The 25,417-nt window shown below is 37.5% G+C and overlaps 1 protein-coding gene across 15 annotated transcripts in view; it reads right to left on the reverse strand.

Annotated features, from left to right (window-relative positions):
• The window catches only part of TRIP12 (thyroid hormone receptor interactor 12), a 149,489-nt gene that overhangs the window by 72,277 nt on the left and 51,795 nt on the right, over nt 1-25,417 (reverse strand). For 7 of the 15 annotated variants that reach the window (XM_082841391.1, XM_082841389.1, XM_082841387.1 and 4 more), the window contains exons 3-5: nt 21,082-21,207; nt 19,440-20,242; nt 1,421-1,526 (exon numbers count right to left, since the gene is read on the reverse strand). In XM_082841391.1, coding sequence (XP_082697517.1) covers nt 1,421-1,526; nt 19,440-20,242; nt 21,082-21,207 — 1,035 coding nt within the window. The remainder of the gene's footprint in view (nt 1-1,420; nt 1,527-19,439; nt 20,243-21,081; nt 21,208-25,417) is intronic. The other 8 variants (XM_082841384.1, XM_082841385.1, XM_082841382.1 and 5 more) reach the window with 3 other exon arrangements.

Raw genomic sequence — 25,417 nt, forward strand, 5'->3', positions numbered from 1 at the left:
AAGAGCACTGCAGGCAGGCGGCTAGACAGCTTGTGTGTAGCATGTAAGTGACTTCTCGTTCATCAAGACAGTGGGCCCGAGGAGAAGGAGAGAATGCTGCAGAGAAAGATAGGACGCTAGATTACCTGACGCCACATACAGCTTAAAACTAATTTTCAACTACAGTGAATTTGGTTTATATCTAAGATTATAAACCTTGGGTAAACTGGATTCAAAGTTTGGCCCAAAACAGGACAAAAGCCCTAAAGAACTAAGAAATTTTCTCAGAGGTCCTCATAAAAGTACTGCCAAAAAACTTCAAAGGCAAACAGGTGTACTAACTCCAGATATTTTAGACAATCCTGACAGAACTAGGAAATAAGTGGAAAAGTAGAGATTAAAGTGGCAAGAGTCCATTTCTTATGGCTTATTAGGTAACAAGTCATACTGTTTCCTTGTGTTACTACTGTACCCACGGCCAAGAGTATAAAGTCGATTACCTCAGAGAAGAACAAAAAGAAGTGCTTAAAGCCTTTCTACTGACCTAAGTTAGAGTAGGGAAAAGGTAAACTAAAATCAGTCACCTGCATCACTGGTTTCTGGCACATTTAGTAGAGAGAACGAAGTACATATAAAGGATGGAGAAGTCCCATAAAGCTGTGATTACCAGCACAAGACCAAAACTGACCAAGCCTGAAAATCTGAGATGAAATTCCAACAAAAAGATTTTTAACTTTATCCTAAGGTTCTGAATCAGTTAATAAAGTATATGAAATAATACACTGTATCATATGTGAAAGGTAGATCATTTTCTGAAAAGGGGCTCCAAAATAGCAACCAGGAGGAATGGGAACTGGAGATGTGAGAGAACACAAACCAAACCTACATTCTTCTGTGAGGAGAGGTACTGGAACACAAAATGAAAATTAAGTACATCTCTCCCCCTCACCCATTAAACTCAATAACTTGTGCCAACACTTTTAGAAACTAATTAGGCAATATTACAGCCATTACAACAGGCATCCCTTCTGATCCATTAATCACACTACTGGGAAATTTAGCTACCTTTAAAAATAACCCAAATCTGCATAAAGATGCTCATTAGAGATTTCTTTGGCAGACTAGAACTCTGAAAGCAACCAGACTTTCAACTATTGGCAATAACTCTGTGCAAATAATGTAACAGCAGAGGAAAAGGTAGAAGACAAAGGTGTTGCCCAAAAAAGGCATGATTAAAACTTAGCAAAAAAAAGGTAAATAAATATTGGGGAAGAATTCACAAAAATATACAGCAATACTAGCTATATTAAAACAAATTTCTTTGCTCAACATTAAAGAGAAAATTTTAATAATTTTTAAAAACTTACAAAATTAAGGATTTTGCTGAAAGCTGAACACAGATAACGAGCTAATCATAAACTGGCAAAGCCCAGATTATTACCTGGCACTAGCACAGGAGCCCGTGGTCTTTTGGCGTGTGCTCCGCCTCAAACTGGGGAGCTCAGCAGGTGGGGATTCGCTGCGCTTCTTGGTAGATTTTCTTAAACCTATACATGTGAAATGCAAAAGTAAAAATTTTAAAGGAGCAGTTACCTTAAATTAAAACTGACAACAATTCTTCAGGCCATCACCCGGTCAGAAATCCACGGGCTCTCCCACGGCCTCCCTAGCGGCCCAGGTTCACTTCCATAGTTCGATTTTACTGCACCTGCTCATACTGGGGAAGTTCATGCGGTGCTTGGCATTCCTGTTCAGGAGAAATCTTCTCACTCTGGCCTGACCTTGACGCAAGCTAACCAACACCATGAATGACCGTCCCTCTCCTCTCAAACCATCCTCTTGAAAAGTTCCTATCACAACTCTACTCTTCCACTACTCTTCTCCACTAACGAAAGCCAAGAGATTTTTTTTGTATATACTATGTATTTCAGGACTTTACTGTATTTCATTCAGCACTTTACTGCATTCTCTTTGCACTGTCCCATTTCACCTAGTTTATATGAGGCTCATCAATAAGGCCACGAGAGAACAAAATGTTTCCTTTCACCAACTCAATGGCAAGAAATATACATTTGAACTGAAGGTTATTCAAATGTCCAATTTACAGAATACTGTATAATTAGGGGGAGAAAGTCAATCAAGCACACTTTACATGTTATTCTGGAATCTAACTAATACCTTTATAGGGATAACGGATTCTGAGAAAAGTTTATTGCTAGTTCATGAACAATGAGGAAGCCATCAGAGCATCGTCTACTGCCCCCCGCCCCCCAAACAACACTTACTCTACACCATACATGACATGACAACACACAGGGTGGTGAGCTCTATCTAAACAAAGACCCCCAGCAGTAAGAGGTCTCCAAAGTCAACAGAGCATACTTCCACCGGAACTTTTGGCATCATCTTAAATAGATGGTAACTTTCTCAGAGACCAACTGTACAATAACAGTTCTCCAGATCATTTGTTTCTTCTCCAATTTTAATTTTCTTCCACTTCACTGCTTTAAAAAGTGTAAAGATAAGAAATTCCTTACTCTTGATTTTGTTAAAAACACCACTAAAGGTTCTGGGAAAGAGGTGGCAAAAAGGATTCTAGACATCTTCTTGACCTTTTAGACTCTTCATTTAAAAACTTCAGTTCATCCAATTTGCACTTAAACTATACATAATGAAAGTTGCTAGGTGAAAAGCAAGCTATTAAAAACTCTTTAAACACAAAGCAGAAAGTATAAGGACAAAAATCTATGTTCAGACAGGCATTACCATTCAGAAACCTAAACCAGACCTTTTGGGCCCTTCTCCCCCGACCTCCCACCCCAAAGAACTTCTGTGAAAGATTATCTAGACTCTTCAAACCAGCATAAAAGGATCAAAGAGTGAAACTTAAAGTGACAAAAGAAGACTGGCCTAAGCGTTTCTTAAATTTCAGTTTTATTTTAAGGTTGATTTTCTATATAGCTGTCACCAGAATTATTTGATGTGATCACAAAGCTATACCTGACATCCTATATACTATTTTATCTTTGCCTAGCTGGATACACACCCCAGACACCTGAAAGATGGACACGGCATGTAGACGGATTATGGAGCTAGCTTAATATATTCAGCTAATAATGTCACTATTTTTTAATATTTAAAAAATTTAGAAATTTTATAATATTTCAGAAAATATTAAATTACACTTATCTATCTGAATTATGTGACTAAGTTGGACTAAAAAATGTACAATTTAGAGGGAAAAAGCCATCAGTGCACATTATATTAAAACTGCAAAAAACATAAGGTACTTTCACTTATAAGGCACTTTCAAAACCTTTGTATTATTGTCACTAATATTACTTAGTTCATGTAATACTAAAGTATCTATAAATACCGTGATACAGTAATAGAGACACTAGTACAAATTCTCACATCTATTTAGTGACATTCAAAATAATATTCAACAATGTATTGTGGGCTACTGCTTTATTGCTAATCTGTGGTGACAGTATACTTTTTGACACTTTCACTACTCATGTCCTATTTTAGACTTTGGTGTTTAACTCTCTCTTAAACAACTTCATTCAAATGTAATTTCCGTATGATAAAATGTACTCATTTTAAGTGCACGGGGTTCAATGAGTTTGACAAACTTATTCACGCATACAACCAACACCACAATCAAGACACAGAACATTTCCATCACTTTAAAAAGTTCCTTTATGGCCCTTTCAATTAATCCCCCCCTCACACTTCAGGTCCCTGGCAATCACTGGTCTTCTTTTCTGCTGCTATTGTCTACTCTGGAGTTTCATATAAATGGAATCATACAGTGTCGTGGGGATGAACTCATGGTGTTGCACGTATTGGTCCATTCCTTTTGATTGCAAAGTGGTATTCCTTTGTGTGGATGTGCCACAATCTTTCTAACCATTCTTGGTGTTAGACTTTAAAAGAACTGTACTAAGTTACAGAGAAGTAGGGCAGAGAAAAACCAAAACAAGAGTGAACAGAAAGCTATTTATAACTGATATCACAATACCATAATGTAAAATGACTCTCAGGCTAATTGACATTAACTCCATCCATCCTGATAAAGTAAGAGAACCCCCAACATTTTGTTCTCTAAACTTCCTTAGAGGGGAACTACATAAATTCTTCCAAAAGTCTAAAACATGTTTAGAAGATAGAAAGGTCATAAATTCTGGGACAAAGGAAAGCTGAAGCACAAACTTCAGCTTGGTAGATAAAGTATTTCCTAGAAAACCAGGACAGCTTAACCTTCTTTTGGCCATTCGGCAAACTGACAATGCTAGCACATACTATCTTCACAATTTTATTTATTTATTCTTTAATATTTATTTATTTGGCTGCTCTGGGTCTTAGCTGTGGCATGTGGGATCTAGTTCCCTGACCAGGGATTGAATCCAGGCCCCCTGCATGGACAGCACGGAGTCTTAACCACTGGACCACCAGGGAAGTCCCTATTTCACAATTTTAGATCGGCTATGGAGATTTTCAAAAGCACTTTCAGATATAAAGTTGTAATAATTCTCATTTTTCAGACACAAAAATATTAACTGACTTGCTTAAAAGTGCATAACCCAAACAACTACACAATTCTAAGCTTATTTTAAAGCAGAACAGAGAGTCCTACATCTTCAATATACTTGTGGCAAGGTATTAAAATTTTGCTTTACTGGTTCGTTTAGAAAACTTTAAACTCTCTGTATAAAAATAGAGTATTTTTGTAGAACTGAAATGTTTCCTATCATTCTACTGGTCAAATATGGAGTATTTTAATAAATGGTGGAAACATGGAAAAGTGTAAACCTACAACCTACTGAAAATCGATTAAAACATCTGTGCATGGGAACACACATACCACAAACACATCTCTCCGTCCCAGGCTCTGTAATGCAGCAAACCTGCATTATCATTTATTTTTATGATGCCACTTTGAGAAGCAACCAGAATATCACTGATCAAATTAATATATTCTTATCCACAAAGCCTTTGTGTAATACAGTTAGGTATAAATCTTGTATCAAAGCTCTTATTACAGTTGACCCTTGAACAATGCAGGGTCCACTTATACTTGGATATTTTTCAGTAAACCGTAAATACTACAGTACTACACGGTCTGTGGCTGGTTGAATCCAAGGATGTGGAGGAACCATGGATAAGGACAGGCAGCTATTAGTTACATGCAGACTAACCCCTCATTGTTCAAGGATCAACTGTATTACCAGTATAAGAATATGTGCACTTGTAACTACAAATATATTCCTATAATCTTTATTCCTTTGGATAAAGGTGAAACTAGCAGTTAGTATTCTCTTAAAATTCCTAATTGATTTGTCTTCTACAATACAGGTATGTCTTACTCTTTTTTTTTTTTTTGAAAAAGTATTCCTAAGCAAAACTGATTTACACGAAGTGCAGGGCTTCACCCTTAAAAAAAAAAAGTCCTTTTTTTAAAGTGTGACATTTTTAAAGTGTGACATTTGAAATGTGAAATAATTAAACCTCTTATATATCCAACTGTAAGCTTGGATTTTTAAAAATATAACAACATTTTAAAAGAATCAACAAATTAAGGGCCTTAGACATTTTACTTTCTGGACTCTTACTAACGTAAAAATAGTTAAGATGTTCGTGGGTACCTTCTACTTATGACCGATTTTTCTTTTCGACTTGAAATATTAAAACTATTTCTCATTACATTAACATCTCAGTACAAAAGTATTTCTCTTGGAAAAGGTATGGTTTTCACTCTTAACTGTGTCAAATTACTTTAAAAGTAGCAATAGACAACTGGGCAATACACATGCACTATCAGCTTTCATTCTATTTTTAATTCTCACATGATCTGTTACAGGTATGCTAATCTTTGACATGATATACACATATAATCGAACCTACTACACAGTTCTATAATGAAAATATAGCACTCCTCTCAATAATAAAATATTCTAGCAATGCAATAATTAAACTTCCCAATTTCCTGAAAGATTCCTTCTGCTGTACAAGAGTAAACATGAATGTCAATGTATTTCATAAGGTTGTTTGAAAATCAAGCAGAGGAGGAGCGGGAGACTGACCTAACATCTCTATTCAGTGAATAATGACTCCATTCAAATAAATGGACACTTTTATTCTGCAATTTATATAATCATTTTAAAGTGACAGTAAAAGATGATCAAACAGACATCTACTGTATATTATCTAGCAGCCCTTTTTCTGAGCACCTGCCTCTTTTTTTCTCTTTCTTTTAAAAAAATTCTTTGCAGAGCTATCTCCTAACCCTTCTCCATGTGGTACTGATGGAACTGTCATCCACAATATACTCCCACTATATGAGTGAGACTCAAACTGTTGTATTTTCATCATCTACAATTACAACTCCTCCACCACTATCCCCTCCCCCTCACCATACTAATTCATTTAAGGACAGGCATATGACCCGAGGATATAAGAGACTTTCGTATAGAAATATAAATGATTGGACAGTGTTTTGGGGAAAGAGGAGGAATGAGGGTGTCATAAGTCACAGACTTGGGACTGACAGGACCATCTTCATTTGAGCTCCTGGATCCAGCCAAGCCTGAAGCTAGACAATCTCTTGGCTTTACCAGTCATGTGAGCTGATTTCCATTTAATTTTAGTTGAATATGTATCACATATAACCCCAAATCTTCTGATTATAAGTCATTACTGTATTATAATTTGTAGTCTAGAGTAGGTATGGACCAAATCCTGCTGGTAGCCTGTTTCTGTACAGCCCACTAGCTAAGAATGCTTTTTATATTTTTAGAGAGTTGTAATAAAATAAGAATATGTGACAAAGGCTGTATGTGGTCAGTAGACCCTAAAATATTTACTATATGGGTCTTTACAGAAAACATTTATTGACCTGGACTTTGAGGAGAAATAGGAAGAAAAGTATAAGGACTTGCCTGAAGTTTAGGGGAAAAAAACAGTCCCTCGCCAACCCCTCCCCCCCCCCCAAAAAACCTCTCCAAAACAAAATCTCTTTGTTTGGAAAAAGAAAAACCAAAAACCAAAAACCAAACAAGATCTAAGCTAAACAATATCTTAGTAATAAAAAAAGTTTCAGGGCTTCCCTGGTGGCGCAGTGGTTGAGAATCTGCCTGCCGATGCAGGGGACACGGATTCGAGCCCTGGTCTGGGAAGATCCCACATGCCGCGGAGCAACTAGGCCCGTGAGCCACAACTACTGGGCCTGCGCTCTGCAACAAGAGAAGCCACGACAGTGAGAGGCCTGCACACCACGATGAAGAGTAGCCCCCGCTTGCCGCAACTGGAGAAAACCCTCGCACAGAAATGGGGACCCAACACAGCCAAAAATAAATAAATAAACAAACCAATGAACCGACATTAAAAAAAAAAAGTTTCAGTACTAATTTTTCTACAATATTATGTATCTTGATTTTTTTTTTTTTTTTTACTTACAGTTTTTGGCATATTCCTATAGAGAGTAAATACATTCCATTTTAAAATGGAGTAGACAAACTGTTATGAATAAGGAACACAAACCAATACCTTAAACAAGGTAGATATCTAGAAAAATTACTACAATTCATTTACATGTATAGATATCAAAAGATGAATATACTGATCTTTTAAACACAAATCCCCTATTTGTTTAATATTAAAAAGAGCGGACTTCCCTGGTGGCACAGTGGTTAAGAATCCGCCTGCCAATGAAGGGGACATGGGTTCGAGCCCTGGTCCAGGAAGATCCCACATGCTGCGGAGCAACTAAGCCCATGCGCCACAACTACTGACCGTGTGCTCTAAAGCTCGAGGGCCGCAACTACTGAGCTTGCAGGCCACAACAACTGAAGCCCGCACGCCTGGAGCCCGTGCTCCGCAACAAGAGAAGCCACCGCAATGAGAAGCCTGTGCACCGCAACGAAGAGTAGCCCTCACTCGCTGCAACTAGAGAAAGCCCACGCACAGCAATGAAGACCTAATGCAGCCAAAAAGTAAATTAGTTAATTTTTAAAAAAAATGTTAAAAATAAAAAGAGCCTTCAAGTAACTACTTTAAAGATCCATTTACATATAAAATCTGTTTCAATGGGTTTTCAGAACCACTCCTTTTTCCTTCATAAAAGAAAAAAAAGCACCAAATAACAGGACTATTACCACATATGAGGAGTTCAATTTAGAATCATGTAATTGGATCGCTTTGCTACAGGAAAAACTGGACCCAATAAAGAGAATTAATTAATGATGGGTATATTTTCAGTGGCTAACTCAATTCCTTCAGCCACTGCAGAATCATGAGAACCTGGTATATCTTGATATTGTTGTGTATCTATGTTCAAGTACATACATCTCTATCAAAGGCTGCTTTTCTAAAATAAATTCACAAAATGAAAAGTAACCTATCATATAAAAGGGATCATAGATGTTTATTTTAAAATCAGTAACAGTAAAAGATAAGTTGTGTAGATGACAGTGAGCTAAAATCCAAATGGAATTTCCTAAGCCAAATTTTTATTTCCTAGTGAATGCACAGCAATTGCGTTCATTGATTTGGCAATATGAATTAAAAACTTAGAAATGTGCAAATATATTCATCTAACCACTATAATAATGAGAAACTGGAAAAGAGCTAAATGTCCAATAATAAGGAATGGTTAAATAAACATCAGTATGGTAATAAAAACTGCAGGAACACAGTGTTAGTTAATGAGGATGTGAACAAATGGGCATTTAAAAAAATTTTTATTTATTTATTTATTTATGGCTGCATTGGGTCTTTGTTGCTGCGCACGGGCTTTCTCTACCTGCCGTGAGCGGGGGCTACTTTTCATTCCGGTGCACGGGCTTTAGGCATGCAGGCTTCAGTAGTCGTGGCTCGCGGGCTCTAGAGCATAGGCTCAGTAGTTGTGGCGCACGGGCTTAGTTGCTCCGCGCCATGTGGGATCTTCCGGGACCAGGGCTCAAACCCATGTCCCCTGCATTGGCAGGTGGATTCTTAACCACTTTGCCACCAGGGAAGTCCCCAAATTGGCATGTTTACACTACTAGTGAGAATATAAATTCATATATTTCTAGGGGGAATTTAAAATATACATCAATATTTAAAAGAAACATAACCAGTGTTAAGTTTCTTATCTTATATCCTACAAGAAAATAATGAATTACACAGCTATAGTCAATTAAAAAATTTAGAAGAACAATGTAAATGCCTCTTAGTTGGCAATGGGCTAAGAGGTACATCCATATACAGTTATTAGAAAGACATGATTGGACTTCCCTGGTGGCGCAGCGGTTAAGAACCTGCCTGCGAATGCAGGGGACACGAGTTTGATCCCTGGTCCGGGAAGATTCCACATGCCGCAGAGCAACTAAGCCCGTGCACCACAACTACTGAGCCTGCGCTCTAGAGCCCGTGAGCCACAACTACTGAGCCCGCGTGCCACAACTACTGAAGCCCGTGCGCCTGGAGCCCATGCTCCACAACATGAGAAGCCACTGCAATGAGAGGCCCGCGCACCGCAACGAAGAGTAGCCCCTGCTCCCTGCAACTAGAGAAAGCCCACACACAGCAGTGAAGACCCCAACACAGCCATAAAAAAAAGATGACGTGATTTATAGCTTATTTTTTGAAAGGAAAAATGTCAGTTAAAATCATTTAGGCAGATAAAGCACTTTGGTTTCTTCATACCTAAAACATGGATACTACCTCATTCTGTGATCATAATGAAATTTAATGTATGTCAACTGTCTAGTATGGAGCCTGGCTTATAATAGGCACTCAAAAAGCAACGCCTACTGTCATGCAGAGTGAGCTCCTACTTTTGAAAAAAAATATGTGCATATACATAGAAAAGTGTCTGCCTCTGGGTAAAGATAAAAGAATGACCCACATGCATTCACTCTGTCCTCTAGTGAAACTCCACTAAAATAGCATTAAAAGAATCTGAGGCATAAATTCACAAGGATGGGAAGAATGGAAGAGACAACCATCACAACCCAACACAATTTTAGAAGATGAAAAAGCAGTAATTCCAGTGCTAAATACACTGGGAAGACCAGAAGACTGAAGGTAGAAAACTGAGATAAATTACCAATTAGATTGACACTCAGAATCCCACAAAGGTTTAGGAATTGATGACACCAGGTACTTCTGGGACGACCTCAGAGTTTAAACTGAGGATTGCCTCCATAGGCTATTTATGAAGCAGTCAGATCCCCAGATTCCCTCCCCAACTTGCACAGCTGGGTAAATGTCCCTCTCCTGAGGCAGGTAAACATAAAACCTTTATTCCTTAGAAAGTACAAAATAAAGAAATCCTCCATTAAAGTACACAGTTGCAAATAGGTGCATCATACCAAAAATGAGAGGGGGGAGGATCAAATATATACAGACAAACTGGATGACACATGGCCTCTTTCCTAGGCATCTCCTCCCACTTAGTCCCCAGAACTCTGGCAGTTAGGCTTTCACCTCCAGGCAGGAGTCTGAAAGAATCTTCCCTGTGGAATTTTACCAGCCAAAGAAGAAAGATCTGAAAATGATCATAGCCCAATTAGTTCATCAGATAGTGAATCTCAGTCAAGTCTCATCCATGTGCTCAGAGCTTGTAAGTTAGATTTTTTGGTTCCCCTACTCTTGAGTATGAGGAGACACCCAGGAATTACCTGAATTTGAGGAAAGTTCCTAGTATGAAAGTCAAAACCAGAGTAAACACCCCCCCAAAAAAAATTACATAAGAGGACTCTGCAAGAAAAGAAAACTCGCTCTTAATGGGGAGGGGGGGAATATGCATCTATAATTAGAAACAATATTCAGGGCGGGACTATTCACAATATCCAAGACATGGAAGCAACCCAAGTGCCTGGCAATAAATGACTAGATTAAGAAGATGTGGTGTGTGTGCGTGTATAATTAATACACACACACACACACACACACACACACACACACACACACACACACAATGGAATATTACTTAGCCATAAAAAAATGAACTATTGCCATTTGCAGCAACATGGATGCACCTAGAGAATATTATGCTTAGTGACATAAGTCAGATAGAGAAAGACAAATACAATATATCACTTATATGCAGAACTAAAAAATAACACAAATGAATGTATATACAAAACAGAAACAGACTCACAGACATAAAAAACAAACTTGTGGTTACAGTGGCGGTGGTGAGGGGGGAAATTACAGATTACGGGTATGAGATTGACAGATATAGACTACTACATATAAAATACATAAGCAACAAAGACTTACTGCATAGCACATGGAATTATATCCAATACCTTGTAATAACCCATAATGTAATATAACCTGCAAAAAAAAGGAATCACTATGCTGTACACCTGAAACTAACACAATATTGTAAATCAACTATACTTCAATTAAAGAAAGAAAAAGAGAAGGGGGAAGGAAACCTTTTTTTTTTTTAAAAAAGGAAATGAGAACAAAATAACCTCTTGAAAAGAAAAACAAAGATAGCGAACATGAAATAAAAAATCAATACAAAGGTTGGAAGAAGCTACAGAAACCTACCAGAAAGTAGAACAAAAAAGGAAAGCAAGAACAAAAAGACAAGACCAGAACCTTCCAAAAGGACAATTACCCAAAATAATAGGTGATCCAGAAAGAGAAAAGAAGCAAAGATCGGGTGACCAACTGTCCTGGTTTGCATGGGATTCTCGTAGTTTTAAGGCTAAAAGTTGGTCTTGGGGAATGCCCCAAATCCAAGGGAAACCAGGACTTCAGATCACCCTAACAAGGAGAGAAACAAATGCACAGCTATGCCTATGTCACGACATTTCTAAATAACCGAGGCAAAGATCTGTAAGTTTCCAGAAAAACAGGTTATATATACAGATCAGGAATCAGAATGCTTGCAGTACTGAAATCTAAATAACATAATTCTTCAAAATTCTGATGGAGAATAATTTCCAACCCAGAACTGTATTTTCAATCAGTCTGTCAAATAAGTATCAAGGTTGTAGATTTTCACATTCAAAACCTGAAAAAACAAAAAAACTTAAAAAAATCTCATATGTACTTTTTCTTAGAAAGCAAGTGGAAGACATATTCACCAAAACAAAACAGTAAATCAAGAAAGAAGATGCAGGCTCTAGAAGCAGGAAACTAAATAGAAGACTAAAGAAATACCTGAAGCTAAAAGCAATGTAACCAGGCACAAAAAGGGCAGCCATCCAGAGGCCTTTCTTCAGGAAAATGAAACAAATCCATGTAGACAGCTTGAGAAAAGATTTAGACAATGCATAATGAGTTTGGAGTTGAGTGACGGAGTCCAAGAAAAGGAAAACAACAAAATAATTATTAAGCTCAGTTTAAAAAAAAAAAAGGTTGTAAGAAAAGTTCCTACAGACTCAGTGTTAACTGAGCAACGATCATGACTGGAAAAATGTGAAGCATGTACAGTATGCGTTTGGTGGGTGAATAGGTGTGGTAAATCTCCCATATAGGCCACACAATAGTGCTCTAAATGAAAAAAGTCAACAAACAGACATATGAGCACATACGTCTCACATTATAGATACGGAAATACCAAAATGACTGGCTATGCGGAAAGGCAATGTGGCAGGAAGCCTGCTATTTTTTAATAATAAATCTTATATCACTTGACTTTAAACTACACATTAAGTATTGATTAATATGAAGGAAAAATTTTAGCAGGATACACACAGGAAGAAAGAGACAGCCCTTAGGGATGGGATTATTATTTTTTCTTCTTTGTACGTTTTAACATTTTCTGGATTTTTCATTTTTGATAACACTTTATAATCAGAAGTATCAAAATATTATAGAACACAGAGGCATGAGTAAGAAAAAGCAATTTTCATTTAACTGAAATATAAGTTTAGTAAAATGTAATTTGGCTGAATTAATTCTTACTCTGACCTGGTATACAAAACTACATACCATGGTTGTTTAACATTCACAGTATAAAACAAAGCCAAGCCGTAAAGAGGTCAATAATATTTGTTTCCATTTAATATTCCTTTTTTAAAAATCTGGCAACTCATTTTTGGTAAATTACTATTGGTAATATGCGGTTACAGATTAGTACTATAAAAGTTTTAAGTACTAAATTATTTTAACAGTTGCTTTATAATACAGAAAACTCTTAACACTCAATCCTTTTTCCTTTAAGCTCCTCACCCAGTACATCACCAGGCTAAAAGATAATTCAATTTTTAAAAACTCAGAGGGTATGGCCCTATAAGACCCAACTAGGTAAAACCAAGAGTTTACTTTTAAATTATTCTGTCCTGCTTGACTCATTCTTCTTTCCTCTCTCCGTGCTAGAGGCACAAAGTACCATGTCTCTTAGCAGAATTACCTTCCCAGAATTCGGCATCTGCCTGGTTCTTTTCTAGTTCTAATAATGGCTACAGGCTGCATGCAAGTCACAGAAGAGTATGAAACTCAAGCTGAAAATGAGCTGGTAACTACTGCTGACTGTTATTAATAATGTGCACATGATGTCTACTTTAAATAATGGAAAGTGAACTGGACCTACAAATAGACATATCGAACTGGAAATATAACACCTTTAAATTTTTCTATAAATACATTCCATAATTAATTGCAGATTCTGATCACAAACTGTTTCTTACATGTCTATGCCATCCATCACCTTCTACCATTAAGACAGTACATACTTTGAAATAGTCAAATTACTTCAAAATTAGCCTAAAGAGAAGATAGATAGATTAGCAGAATATTATAAGAATATTTTTAAATATTACATCAAAATATCACTGAATATTTTAAAAAATCATTTGTATCATTACACTGCCCCACTGGTTTTACATTTATGCTACATAAATTTGTTAGGACTGTTTGCTAAGGTTAAACAACGCAAAGCAAGAATAATTTCCTAATGCAGATTAAAAATTGTCATATAACACTATCCTTTCTGGGGTATTCTCAAAACCCAATTGGGCTTCCCTGGTGGCGCAGTGGTTAATAATCCGCCTGCCAATGCAGGGGGACATGGGTTTGAGACCTGGTCTGGGAAGATCCCACATGCCGTGAACAACTAAGCCCGTGCGCCACAACTACTGAGCCCACGTGCCACAACTACTGAAGCCAGCGCACCTAGAGCCCCTGCTCTGCAACAAGAGAAGCCACCACAATGAGAAGCCCATGCACCGCAATGAAGAGTAGCCCCTGCTCACTGCAACTAGAGAAAGCCCGCGCGCAGCAACGAAGACCCAATGCAGCAAAAAATTTATAAATTTTACCAATTGACACAAGGTGACCTTTGTCCCACAGCTATCTTGACCAGCTGCAGTTGGCAAGCCACAGGCTTCAGGTAGCCCATCACAAAGCAGCTGTTTCTCTAGTTCTCCTGCCAGCCCTAGTTCCTCACCAGAAACTTGTTCAACAGATGCCAAATCAGCACACCAGGAAAGGTCTTCCTGCTTCAGTGACCCGATTAAATGTATCATTTCCCAAAGTGTGTTCCATGGACCACTGCTGTCTCCCAAGGTAATAGGTGGTCAAACAGATTTATAAAATAATGGGTTAAACAGAAGTGACCGTAAGAATTCTCACAGCTTTCAATATACTAAAGCATATCCTGAATCTCCTTGAGTGATATCTGACCATGGGGAAATGGGTTTTCACAAAGCATCATGTAAGTACTGTTATTCCTACAATTTGAAAAAAACTTCCTTTACCAGGAAGTTTTACTGACCAATCGTATCTTAGAATGAGCCTATACCTGAGGAGACATATCACCTTCTAATTAACAGGTTCACTGAGTCCTAAAAGTTGAAGAAAACAACCTACCCAATTTGGAATGCTTCCTATCTCACAAAATGTCCACTCCATTTTTTAGTTAACTGACATATTTTTTTACCCAGAGTTGCTAACCCACTGAATGGATTGTAACCATTGAATCTAATTCTGCCCCCAGATTAATGTTAAATTTAAAAAAAATCAAACTAATTCCTAATGCATACAAAAGCTTTTCAAATCTATCGCAACAGTTCTCAATTCACATTTTATGTTTATATGGTATTTTAATTTTACAAAGTTGTTTTCACATACATTCTTTCATTTATGCTTCACAAGAATGAATATTATCATTCTGCAAAGATCAGGGATTAGGTTGCTATCATAATTGTAGTTCAATGATTTGCCCAACCCCACAAAACTACCAGAAGACAACAGAACTTTAAATCAGGCTCTTCCAAATCTAAAGACAGCTATACCTTAAACTGATCAGTAGCTAGGATTTATATCAATCCTTCATCTTCAAAACGATGCTCCTGAATGCTTTGTCTTAAGATACTCGATTTCAGTTGTGCACCCTAAATTTAGTGACGCATCCTATGTACTATCAGCACTATGCTAAGGCTCCTCACATATTTATTCATTCCTCAAATAGCTACTGTGCCCATTTTACAACGAAAAGGTTGCCAACTTTCTCGTAGTCACCAGCTGATAAAATGGCAGAACTAGGATTCAAATCTAGGATTTTTAGCTCTAAATTAAGAGCTCTCTCTCCCCAAAATACCATTACTTGAAGCCCAGGGATTCCTCTAAGATACTTCATTTTGCCTCTATATTCTTAAATAAAATTACCAAGTACTGCCAATCCTCTTGCAGTACTCCTTCTTACATAAACTCTTTCCTAAAGTGAACTATTTAATCATACCTAAAATTCACCCTGCCCTGTGTGACTCCAGGAAGCCTGCCTGGATTTAGCTCACCCAATCTACTCAATCCTCTGCACCCTATTCTCACAACTCATTTCTGGAATCACATGGCCTGGGTTTGACTCTTGGCTCTATCACTTCTTAGTTCTGTGACCTTGGACAGGTAACCTGACCTCACTGACCCTGAGTTTCTTTACCTGTAAGAAGTGAATAACAGTACCTGCCACACAGGGCTGATGAGGAGTAAATGAGATGATCCATGTCAACTATTTACAAGTTGTCAGGCACTTGTAAGCACTTTAAGTATTTGCTATTATTTTGTTTTGAAATGTTTTCCACTTATTTGTAAAGAAGCAAACACACAGTTAATCGTATAATATGAAGCCCTGGGTTCACATAATATTCACCCCTAAAGATGAATCAATACCAGTAAAGAAGGATCAAATAAAAGTTCATCTCCTCTGGGGTCTTAACATCTCTTAATGACCCAAATAGATTGCAACAGTAAAACACAAACAACTAACATGGATGAAAATTAAGTGACATAGCAAAGAAACAAAGGCTTCAAAGTCACACATACCCACCCCATCTTTAAATCCTAACTGTCACTTATGAGATATGTTACTCTGGCAAGTTATTTCACCTCCTTGGAATAAATTTCCTTAATAACTATCATCAAGCACCAATTTTTTGGAAAAGTCAATGTTACTGCATATGTAAAATACCTGGCACTTTTAGATGTGAAACAAATGCTGGTTCCCGTCTCTTGTTTCAACAGCTTAGGCTATAATTAGAGCTTAGAACTAGGGTAGTGGCAATGAAAATGGGAAAGTGAAATTAGTGACCACAGAACACACAGATTTTGTGAAAGTAGGAAAAGCAACTATGAAGTGAGTTTTAAACTAAATCAGTTTGCGACCATGTGCAGAGTGAGTATGACAGCATATCTGGACTGGTTTTATTATGGCACAGGGGCAGCATCAAAACCCTCGGGGCTTCCTGTTTGAGAGCAACCTCACAACCAAGAAAACCCCGCTGATCAGCCACTGGTAGGGTCAGGTTTTCTTTTAAAGACTGCACTAACTGACAGGTACAAAAAGAAAGCTGGTCTCTGAGAAGAGTTAAGGACACAACACTCAAGAACAATCTGCTCAGGGCTTCCCTGGTGGCACAGTGGTTAACAGTTTGCCCGCCAATGCAGGGGACACAGGTTCAAGCCCTGGTCCAGGAAGATCCCACATGCTGCGGAGCAACTAAGCCCGTGCGCCGCAACTACTGAGCCTGTGCTCTAGAGCCCCGCAAGCCACAACTACTGAGCCCGTGTGCCACAACTGCTGAAGCCCGTGCGCCTAGAGCCCGTGCTCCACAAATAAGAGAGGCCACCGCGATGAGAAGCCCGCGCACCACAACGAAGAGTAGCTCCCACTCACCGCAAATAGAGAAAGCCCGTGCACAGCAACAAAGACCCAATGCAGCCAAAAATAAGATACAGAAATAAAAAAAAAAAAAGAGCAATCTGCTCTCACCTGTGCCAGGACCCTCCTAGAAATAAGAATTGAAAGAGATGAGCTCTTCAAATGAGGTAGGTGGAAGGGTTAGAGTGAATCCCTCGGACTATGCTGTAAACTCAACCTGAGCCACTGACTGTGGAGATCACACAGCTACTACACATGATGGAGACACACAAGCACGCAAATACAGATGCACTTAAAAGTAGACAGAGGAAGAGGTATAAAAGCAGAGATAAATAACTCCAATTGTCAAGAAAACCTTGTCTGGACCAATGGACAAACGGCTGTGTCCCTTTTTACCCAACCTTTTACTTCCTTTTGACTGCAGGATACCAATCTTAACCTTTATCTGATATTTATATTCACATTTAAAAGATTTTATACAGATATACTGCATATTTAAAATAACAAATAGAACAAATTCTATAATTTAAGAGAAAGAGATGTTACTTTCACAATAACCCTATGATACAGGCTAAACAAAATTTTACAATAATGTCTACTAGTATTCTTGTCAAAATGTTGCTAATATTGAATCAACTGAAAATAGTTTATAGATTGTAGAATTAAACTAAACAGAGCTAACAGCTCTGATTCAACACTAGGTTAGGCTGGTTCAGTATTAAACTTTCACAAGAATACTAGTAGACACTATATAAAGTCTTCCAAAGACCAAAAAGCATTCTAGCCCTATCAAAATGTGGACCTGAAATTGTCTTTGTGGGCTCAAAAGGAGAAAAGATGATCAAAAACAAGCTTCTTGGTTAAATATTACAAAAATTAAATGCTCTGAAAACCATAGGAAGTGCTGTTTTGTTCTCTGTATTTACGTCATTTAGATTTCTCAAAATAGAAAAAAAAAGCACTTCATCATTACAGTAGTCATGTAATTGAAGAGGGTCACCACGATTTTTAATCAGTTCTAATGAAGTTAACATTTGGCTTCCTGAAGAAGTCTTTTTTGGAAAAAAGAGGGAGAAAAGTGCCTCAGGATGCCTTTCTCTTATCTACTGTTTGTTTCTTTGCTTGAATGTATTATTCTCAAACATTAGTTCTTTCTGCTCCACTATACGCTTCAAGAAGGCAATTTCTTTCCCATTTACCTAGGACCCAGAGCCCAGCGCAATGAATGTAAGAGGTATTCATCTTTAGTCTAAGCTCCTTAAAGGCCATAAAATATTACATGTGAATAAAGTTTAATTAATACTAGGGTACATTTATTCTAATAACTTAGCTCAGGGTTTCCACACATCAAGAATGTGTGGAACAGTGGTCTCACACACAGTGTTAGAATCCCTGGTGCCAAAGTGGTTAAGAAAGCACCTGCCAATGCAGGGGACACATGTCTGAGCCCTGGTCCGGGAAGATCCCACATGCCACGGAGCAACTACGCCCGTGCGCCACAATTACTGAGCCTGCGCTCTAGAGCCAGCGAACCACAACTACCGAGCCCACGTGCTACAACTACTGAAGCCTGTGCACCTAGAGCTTGTGCTCCGTAACAAGAGAAGCCACTGCAATGAGAAACCTATGCACTGCAATGAAGAGTAGCTCCCGCTCGCTGCAACTAGAGAAAACCCGCGCGCAGCAATGAAGAACCCAAAGCAGCCCTAAATAAATAAATAAAAAATAAATTTATTTAAAAAACAAAAAGAATGTACAATACCAAAAAAGAGCATTTGATCTCCAACTGTGGTCATGACCAACTCATAACTAGAACAGTTTTGTTTCTGGTTATAGGAGAAAAACCAACTTGCTGTCCTACTCTGACATTAGAAAATAAGTGGCGGGCTTTCCTGGTGGCGCAGTGGTTGAGAGTCCGCCTGCTGATGCAGGGAGACGCGGGTTCGTGCCCCGGTCTGGGAAGATCCCACATACCGCGGAGTGGCTGGCCCCGTGAGCCATGGCCGCTGAGCCTGCATGTCCGGAGCCTATGCTCCGCAATGGGAAAGGCCGCAACGGTGAGAGGCCCGCGTACCGCAAAAAAAAAAAAAAAAAAAAAAGAAAAGAAGTAGCAAATGCTGCAAAGATAAAGAAAGATACTAAAACATGACAATTTAGTAATAAGGCGGGAGCATTCCTTATCTATCTCCATAAAACTAAATGTGGTGTATCAATTATTATACACTTTGTGTACAGATACAGGTATAGTAATAAATCTAAAACTGCCTCAGACTGACTACCTTGAAAACCTGATCCCTCCTGACAAACCCAGAGAAATTTTAATTAAAAAAAAAAAAAATCTTTCGAGTAAACTTACTTGCTAATTTGGCCTGTAATCCAGAAGGTCCAGGTTTTGATGTCTCTGACTTAGAAGACCCTGGAAGAGACAGTTTTGTTTTAGGAAGGCTAACTTTAGGGCTGAAACGAGCAGCCCAATCAAATTTTGAAGAGCCACCAGTTTTACTCTGTTCCTTTTCCCTGCTACTTCTTCTTGGACTGGGACTGGATGCTGAACGGGAACGTCTGGCCTTATTCTGGTCTTTCCCTTGTTTCACCCTGGCACCTGGTGGAACAGTAGAGGAGGCCGAGGCTACAGCAGAAGATGAGGAGGAAGTAGAGGCAGCAGAAGAAGAATCGGTGATGGTGCTACACCCAGCTTTGGCTGAGGCGGCCGATTTTGAAGCCAGCTTGGTAGGTTTTGCAGATCTCTCTTCGGCACCAGCTGCTTCCGACACAGAACCACTCTTTATACAAGAACTCTCTGTCCTCTTTCTTTTCTGACTCCGTGAACTAGCAGTGGCCCCACTCTTCCTGGTATGAGCCTTGCTTGTTGATGGAGACTGTGCAGATTTCAGTTGTTGCTCCTGGTCTAAATGTCTCTTCTTTGACTTATTGTGTGGCTTACTTGTTTCTGAGGGAGATTCAGTATGCTGAAGTGCTCTGGGTTTCTTTGCAGAGTTAGGAGAACTGGTCCTGTTGTAGTCTGGACTAGCACTGCGTTTCACTCCTCGAGAACTGTCTTTCTTAGGCACCTGCCCCGTTTTCTGCCTTTCTGAAGTATTGGCTCTGTCTGGATCCTCTGGTTGTGGGACTATGACAGCAGATGATGAACTGCAGCTTCTAAGAGGTTAGATAAAACAAGAGTTAATATCAGCCTGCCATCGTTAAACCTGTCATATAATACTTATTTATTAACTTCTCAAATCTGTGGAAATAAGATTTTTTTTTAAGTGAAAAAAATTTCCTGGTAAGTCCAGTAACTAAATAAACATAGGCTCGCAAACGGTTCAAAAATGAGGGGAAAAAAAGGGGTGGGGGTGGGGAGTGACACTTTGGATGGTAAAATATTAGAAGATCAGGCTAATTCTTTAGCCCAATGATTACTGACACTAACTCCCCTAATCATAAAACAAGAATTAGGATTACAAGAAAAAGAATGCTTACTTAGTAGTTCAGAACCAGTTGAAACTACAATACCGATACTCTATTTACAAACACAACTTCTTTGTCAAAGCTTAAAATAAATAAGCATTAACATACACACTTTCAAAATGAAGGTTAGAAAGGTTTATATTGTAGTATCAAATATTTACAGTCACATTCCTTTCCAAAGACTCCTATCAATTAGATCTTAAGACATCACTGATCTGTGGCTCTGACAATAAAAAAACTAAGAAAAACTGGATTTAAAATGGCATTTCAGATGCGTATAATGGTTTGTTAGGCAAAAGGAGAAACTCGCAGCTCTCTAATCAAGGAGAATAAAGCACTATCTGGGGTATGCTGCGCTGACATCACTGCAGAGGTGATTCACTATTAATCCTAAAAGTTATACCCGGATAATAATGAAAACATGTATCGTAACATTTTGGCATAACCTGGTACGTTTTAATATTATGCAATGATTCAAATGCAAATAATTCTGCCTTGAAAAATGTATAAGCAATGTGAAGATTTACCTTTTAGAAAGGTGTCCCCTTGACAGTTCAGAAGTAGTATTAGACTGCACTTTGGGTGCCTTAGAATTAGATTTTCTACTCTCAGGAGGGCTATATCCCTTATGTTTTGCCTGCCCTAAATGTGACCTGTCAGCAGAAAACCAAAACAGAAATCTATCAGGAAAATGAGATGCAAATACAACACTGAAACTGAAATCTTTTTTCATTAAAAAAAAAAAAAGTTTCCCAATTCTTCATTATTGACTCTACCCTTTCCCCAAATATTTCTATGATTAAATTATTATTCTATCAAATAATCTGGCCAAAGAAATTACCTTTTAGAACCAACCCCCTCAATACCCAAGAGTTAAGATTTTTTTTATAACCAGCTGAAGTACACCAAAAAACCAAGTCCTAGATAAAAAGGTAAAGAATTTACCACAAAATATTCCAAACACATTCAAAACAATTGCACCGTTGATACTTGGTTGGGTTATACTTATAATAAATCAAATCCTTATGCCAGCATTGTTTTAAGAGCAAGTTTGGGGGACATGAAGTAACTGTTTTCAGTTGTTAGATGTTTAACCTCTGGCAAAGGTCACATGAGATTTACACAAGCAAAAGGGAGCACGCATGAATATATACCCAGAAAAGTTGGTGTTCCAGAGGTGAGATATTAACGGAACAGATGCAATTTATGTAATTAACAGCCAACATCCATCCTTCATGTAAATAACATAAAAGAGCATATTCTAATGAGAATAATAAAGTTCCATTAATGCCAAAGCTGTTTACTTTGTTAAAAAAAAAAACTTTTAAAGGCCTTCAGTCTGAAAATGATCTCAAAGGAATTCAGAAATGAGTCACTGAACGCCTTACACGATAACTCTAACTGAACATATAAGGATGCCGTACAGTTCTTAACATATCATATGTGTTCTACCATCTCTTCAAAAAGATGATCTAAGGTTTCTGGTCTCAGTATCTTTATTGTTTTCTTTCATTATTGCAGAAGAACTCAACACTGGATTCTTGAAAAAAGACATGGCATTAGCTTCTCAATGAAAGTAAATATTTCTTGGGTCCGTACTATCATTTTCATTTTTAAGGTTTTAATCCATAAAAGAATAGTACTTTCTAAAGATTTAACTAGATCAACTACTAAAAAACTCTAGTAACCTATATAGTCTTTTGTGTGTCATAGTCTTTGCTTTAGTAATGATTTTTCCCCCCATGGTATATGTTATATTTTCTCTGGGTGTATCCAAGCTGAACCTTATAAGAGTTTTATATACGGTGATTTAGTTTTTATTTTTCCTAGATATTCTTACATTGGCAGACCGAAATTTTGCTTTATCCCATGAGTTTCTTGTTTGAGAGATTTAGTTTCTAGGACTTGCTTTTGTTTTTGTTATATTTCTAGTAAGAGATATGAGAGTTCTACTTTTTTTAAAAAAATAAGGAATAAGATTGAGTAAATGTGCAAATCATTTCATAGTTATTTTTTAAAAAGGGAGGTAAAATGTTGTTTTCAGGTATACAATTTAACATCCACGGAATAATATTTATAAATTACATCATTCAGGTTCTCGACATTCTTATTTTTGTAAAGTTTGCCATAGATTAATCTTTTAATTGAATCAATTTCTACTTCACTTCATAATAAAATTTAAAATATTCGTTGCTGTATTCCTTGAAAATTTAAAAATCATATTAAAAGAAAACCTTATCCATTCAAAGCTAGACAACTTTGTGATAACGTTCAAGTAGTTAAGTAGTTAAATGTCAACCCTCTAAAAATAAAAACAGAAAAACAAAAAAAAAACACCATAACATATTCCTACGTAAGTCTCGTTGTTGACAGAAATTGGCCAACACTAACCTAATGCTGATCCCACTGCAGAGGCAGCACTCCTCCTCTTCTCGACCCAAATAAATTGTCCTCTGGTTTTAAAATACATCTAACTTTATAGCCACCCAAACCCACTCCTGCATTTTTCATGTCCTTACTAACACTTTCAAGGAACTTAAGAATTTAGCAGGTAAAGTCTCAATATGTATGAAAGGGGGAGGGGAGGGAAAAGAACAGAAAGAAAACAGTATCCAATCATCTGAGAAAGTGAGGCTCACAAAACTGGCTTAAATCCCATACTTATCTAATTCTACCTTTCCTAAAATTATTTTTAAGTGTGATATTCTGAGGCCTTGTCAAAAAATTGTTTTAAATATTATGAAACACTGACCATTTATGTCCTTCTGACTATTGTTTAGCATGATCTTAATATTGATACACTTTCTGTAGAGGGTAGTAAAATACTTCCAGCTCTGTGGGAGGTACTATGTGTCACAAAAGCAGGTATAAACAACACATAAACAAATGGGCATGGCTATGTTCCAACCAAATTTTTATTTACAAAAGCAGGCAGTAGGCTGGATTTGACCCATGGGTTTTCCAACCCCTGACTTACCACAAGAGGAGTAAGCAACCAGATGGTCACCATAAGTAACTATGGGCCCTCCCAAAGTGGGACTCTATTTTATCATGCCCATTTATAAATTATTAATGCTCAGATACTGTAAGGAGATCTCCATAAAATAATAATGCCCAATTAGAAGAGCCAATTGGAATATAACAGCGTTCAGCACTAAACGAGTCTTGATGCCTTTTAGCTCATTTTACCAACTCCCTCATTTATCAAACCTTATTGTTTAACATTAATTTTTATTAAAAAACATAATCTCTTTAAGACCCGTAAAAGTTATACCCACTGTAAATCAAATTTGCAAGAACAAGACAATAAAATTCACGACAAACTCTTAAGTAGCACCAGAAGGAGCCAATTTAGTGAATTACAGCCCAAGATAGTTGGGTGGGTGGGTGGATGGAGCGGGGGCACAAGTATATTCAGGAGCTTCGACATCAACCTATGGATGTTGCTGGAAAAAAAAAAATCTCATGCTCTGCAAAATCACCCACTAAAAATAACTGGACTAATGGTGAAAATGAGATTGGAAACAGAGCACTCAAACCTATGTTATTTTGCAGTGTGAGTCCTAACAAAAACGTCATCAATTTTAATAAAAGATTAAATCTTCACTAACATTTGCACCAATAATCCCAGTTGGTCCACTCATTAGAGTTTTATTTTTGTACTTTCTCCTTTAAGTGTAAATTTTTCAAGACGTTTTCTTTCAGGACCAGCTTTGACAAAATTAAAAATACAATTCTGGGTGAGACTTCCCTTTTTGTCATTTTCTTTCTTTATAAATACAGGAGTAAATGGTTTTGAGCTTCCTGGGAGTGTTACCAGTGGAAAGTGTGGTGGTTCTGGAAGCCACTTGAACTAGCTATTTCTTGCACTAAATGATTTCTTTAACCCATTTCTGCACTATTTCCAGGTCTTTCATAAGACTTCATAGATTACCAGTTCATATATTAACACTATAGGAAAAACTGCCTATGACCTGACACTACTTCCACATCATACTAACATCATTTTCCTATTTACCAAGTACCTGTGTGCCAACTCATGTTAAAGAAACCCAGGTTGCAAACAGAGCATACTATAATCAACCCTGGGTTATGGGTTTTCAACATTAACTTGAAAGCAAGTCTCAAACACGCCTCTTGCTGACTTTTAGGCAAATTGTAGTGACTGTCCCTTCTAGATACTCAAATTGTAGTGACTGTCCCTTCTAGATACTTAATTTGGTAGTTTTAAAGATCAGACTTGGTAGTCTTAAAGATTAGAAACCATCTCTAGTCCAGAGGACATCTAAAAGAGGCCAAAACCTTGTAGCAAAAAGTATTCTTATTCTAATCTTAGACAAAATGAGGAAGGTGGCTAGTTACAAGGAGCTAGTTAATTCCTTGTATTACAGTTCCTGGATTTTTTTGAAATTAGTATCTATGCCAGACATACAACTCAAATATATGTACATATTACCAAATATAAATAATTTGGTACTTAATTATATCTCCAAATTTGTTTGTGCATGTGTATACAGACATTTTTATGCTCTTATATTTTACATACAGAATTATAACATTATAGCTTGTGTTCCAAAAATTAAATGCTTTGCTTGTAACGCTATAAAATGCATATTATAAATAAGCCCCTGATTTTCAATAATCAAAGTGGAAAGTTCACTTAAACCACTTTTAAAAAAAAACTAATGGTCTCTGTAAAATATACTAGTTTCTATTTCAGTCACAAGACAGAAGCTGAGTAAGTCTGACCAATGTTCCTATGTTCAGTTATGGAGAAATGCTAGCCCAAATAATTCTGTAATTTAGAACTCCTTATTTATCTTAAAAAGCAGTGGTTTAAAAAAAAAACAACAGTAGTGGTTC

This window comes from Leucopleurus acutus, assembly GCF_964270905.1.
Source record: "Leucopleurus acutus genome assembly, chromosome: 6".
Taxonomy (NCBI): Eukaryota; Metazoa; Chordata; class Mammalia; order Artiodactyla; family Delphinidae; genus Leucopleurus; species Leucopleurus acutus.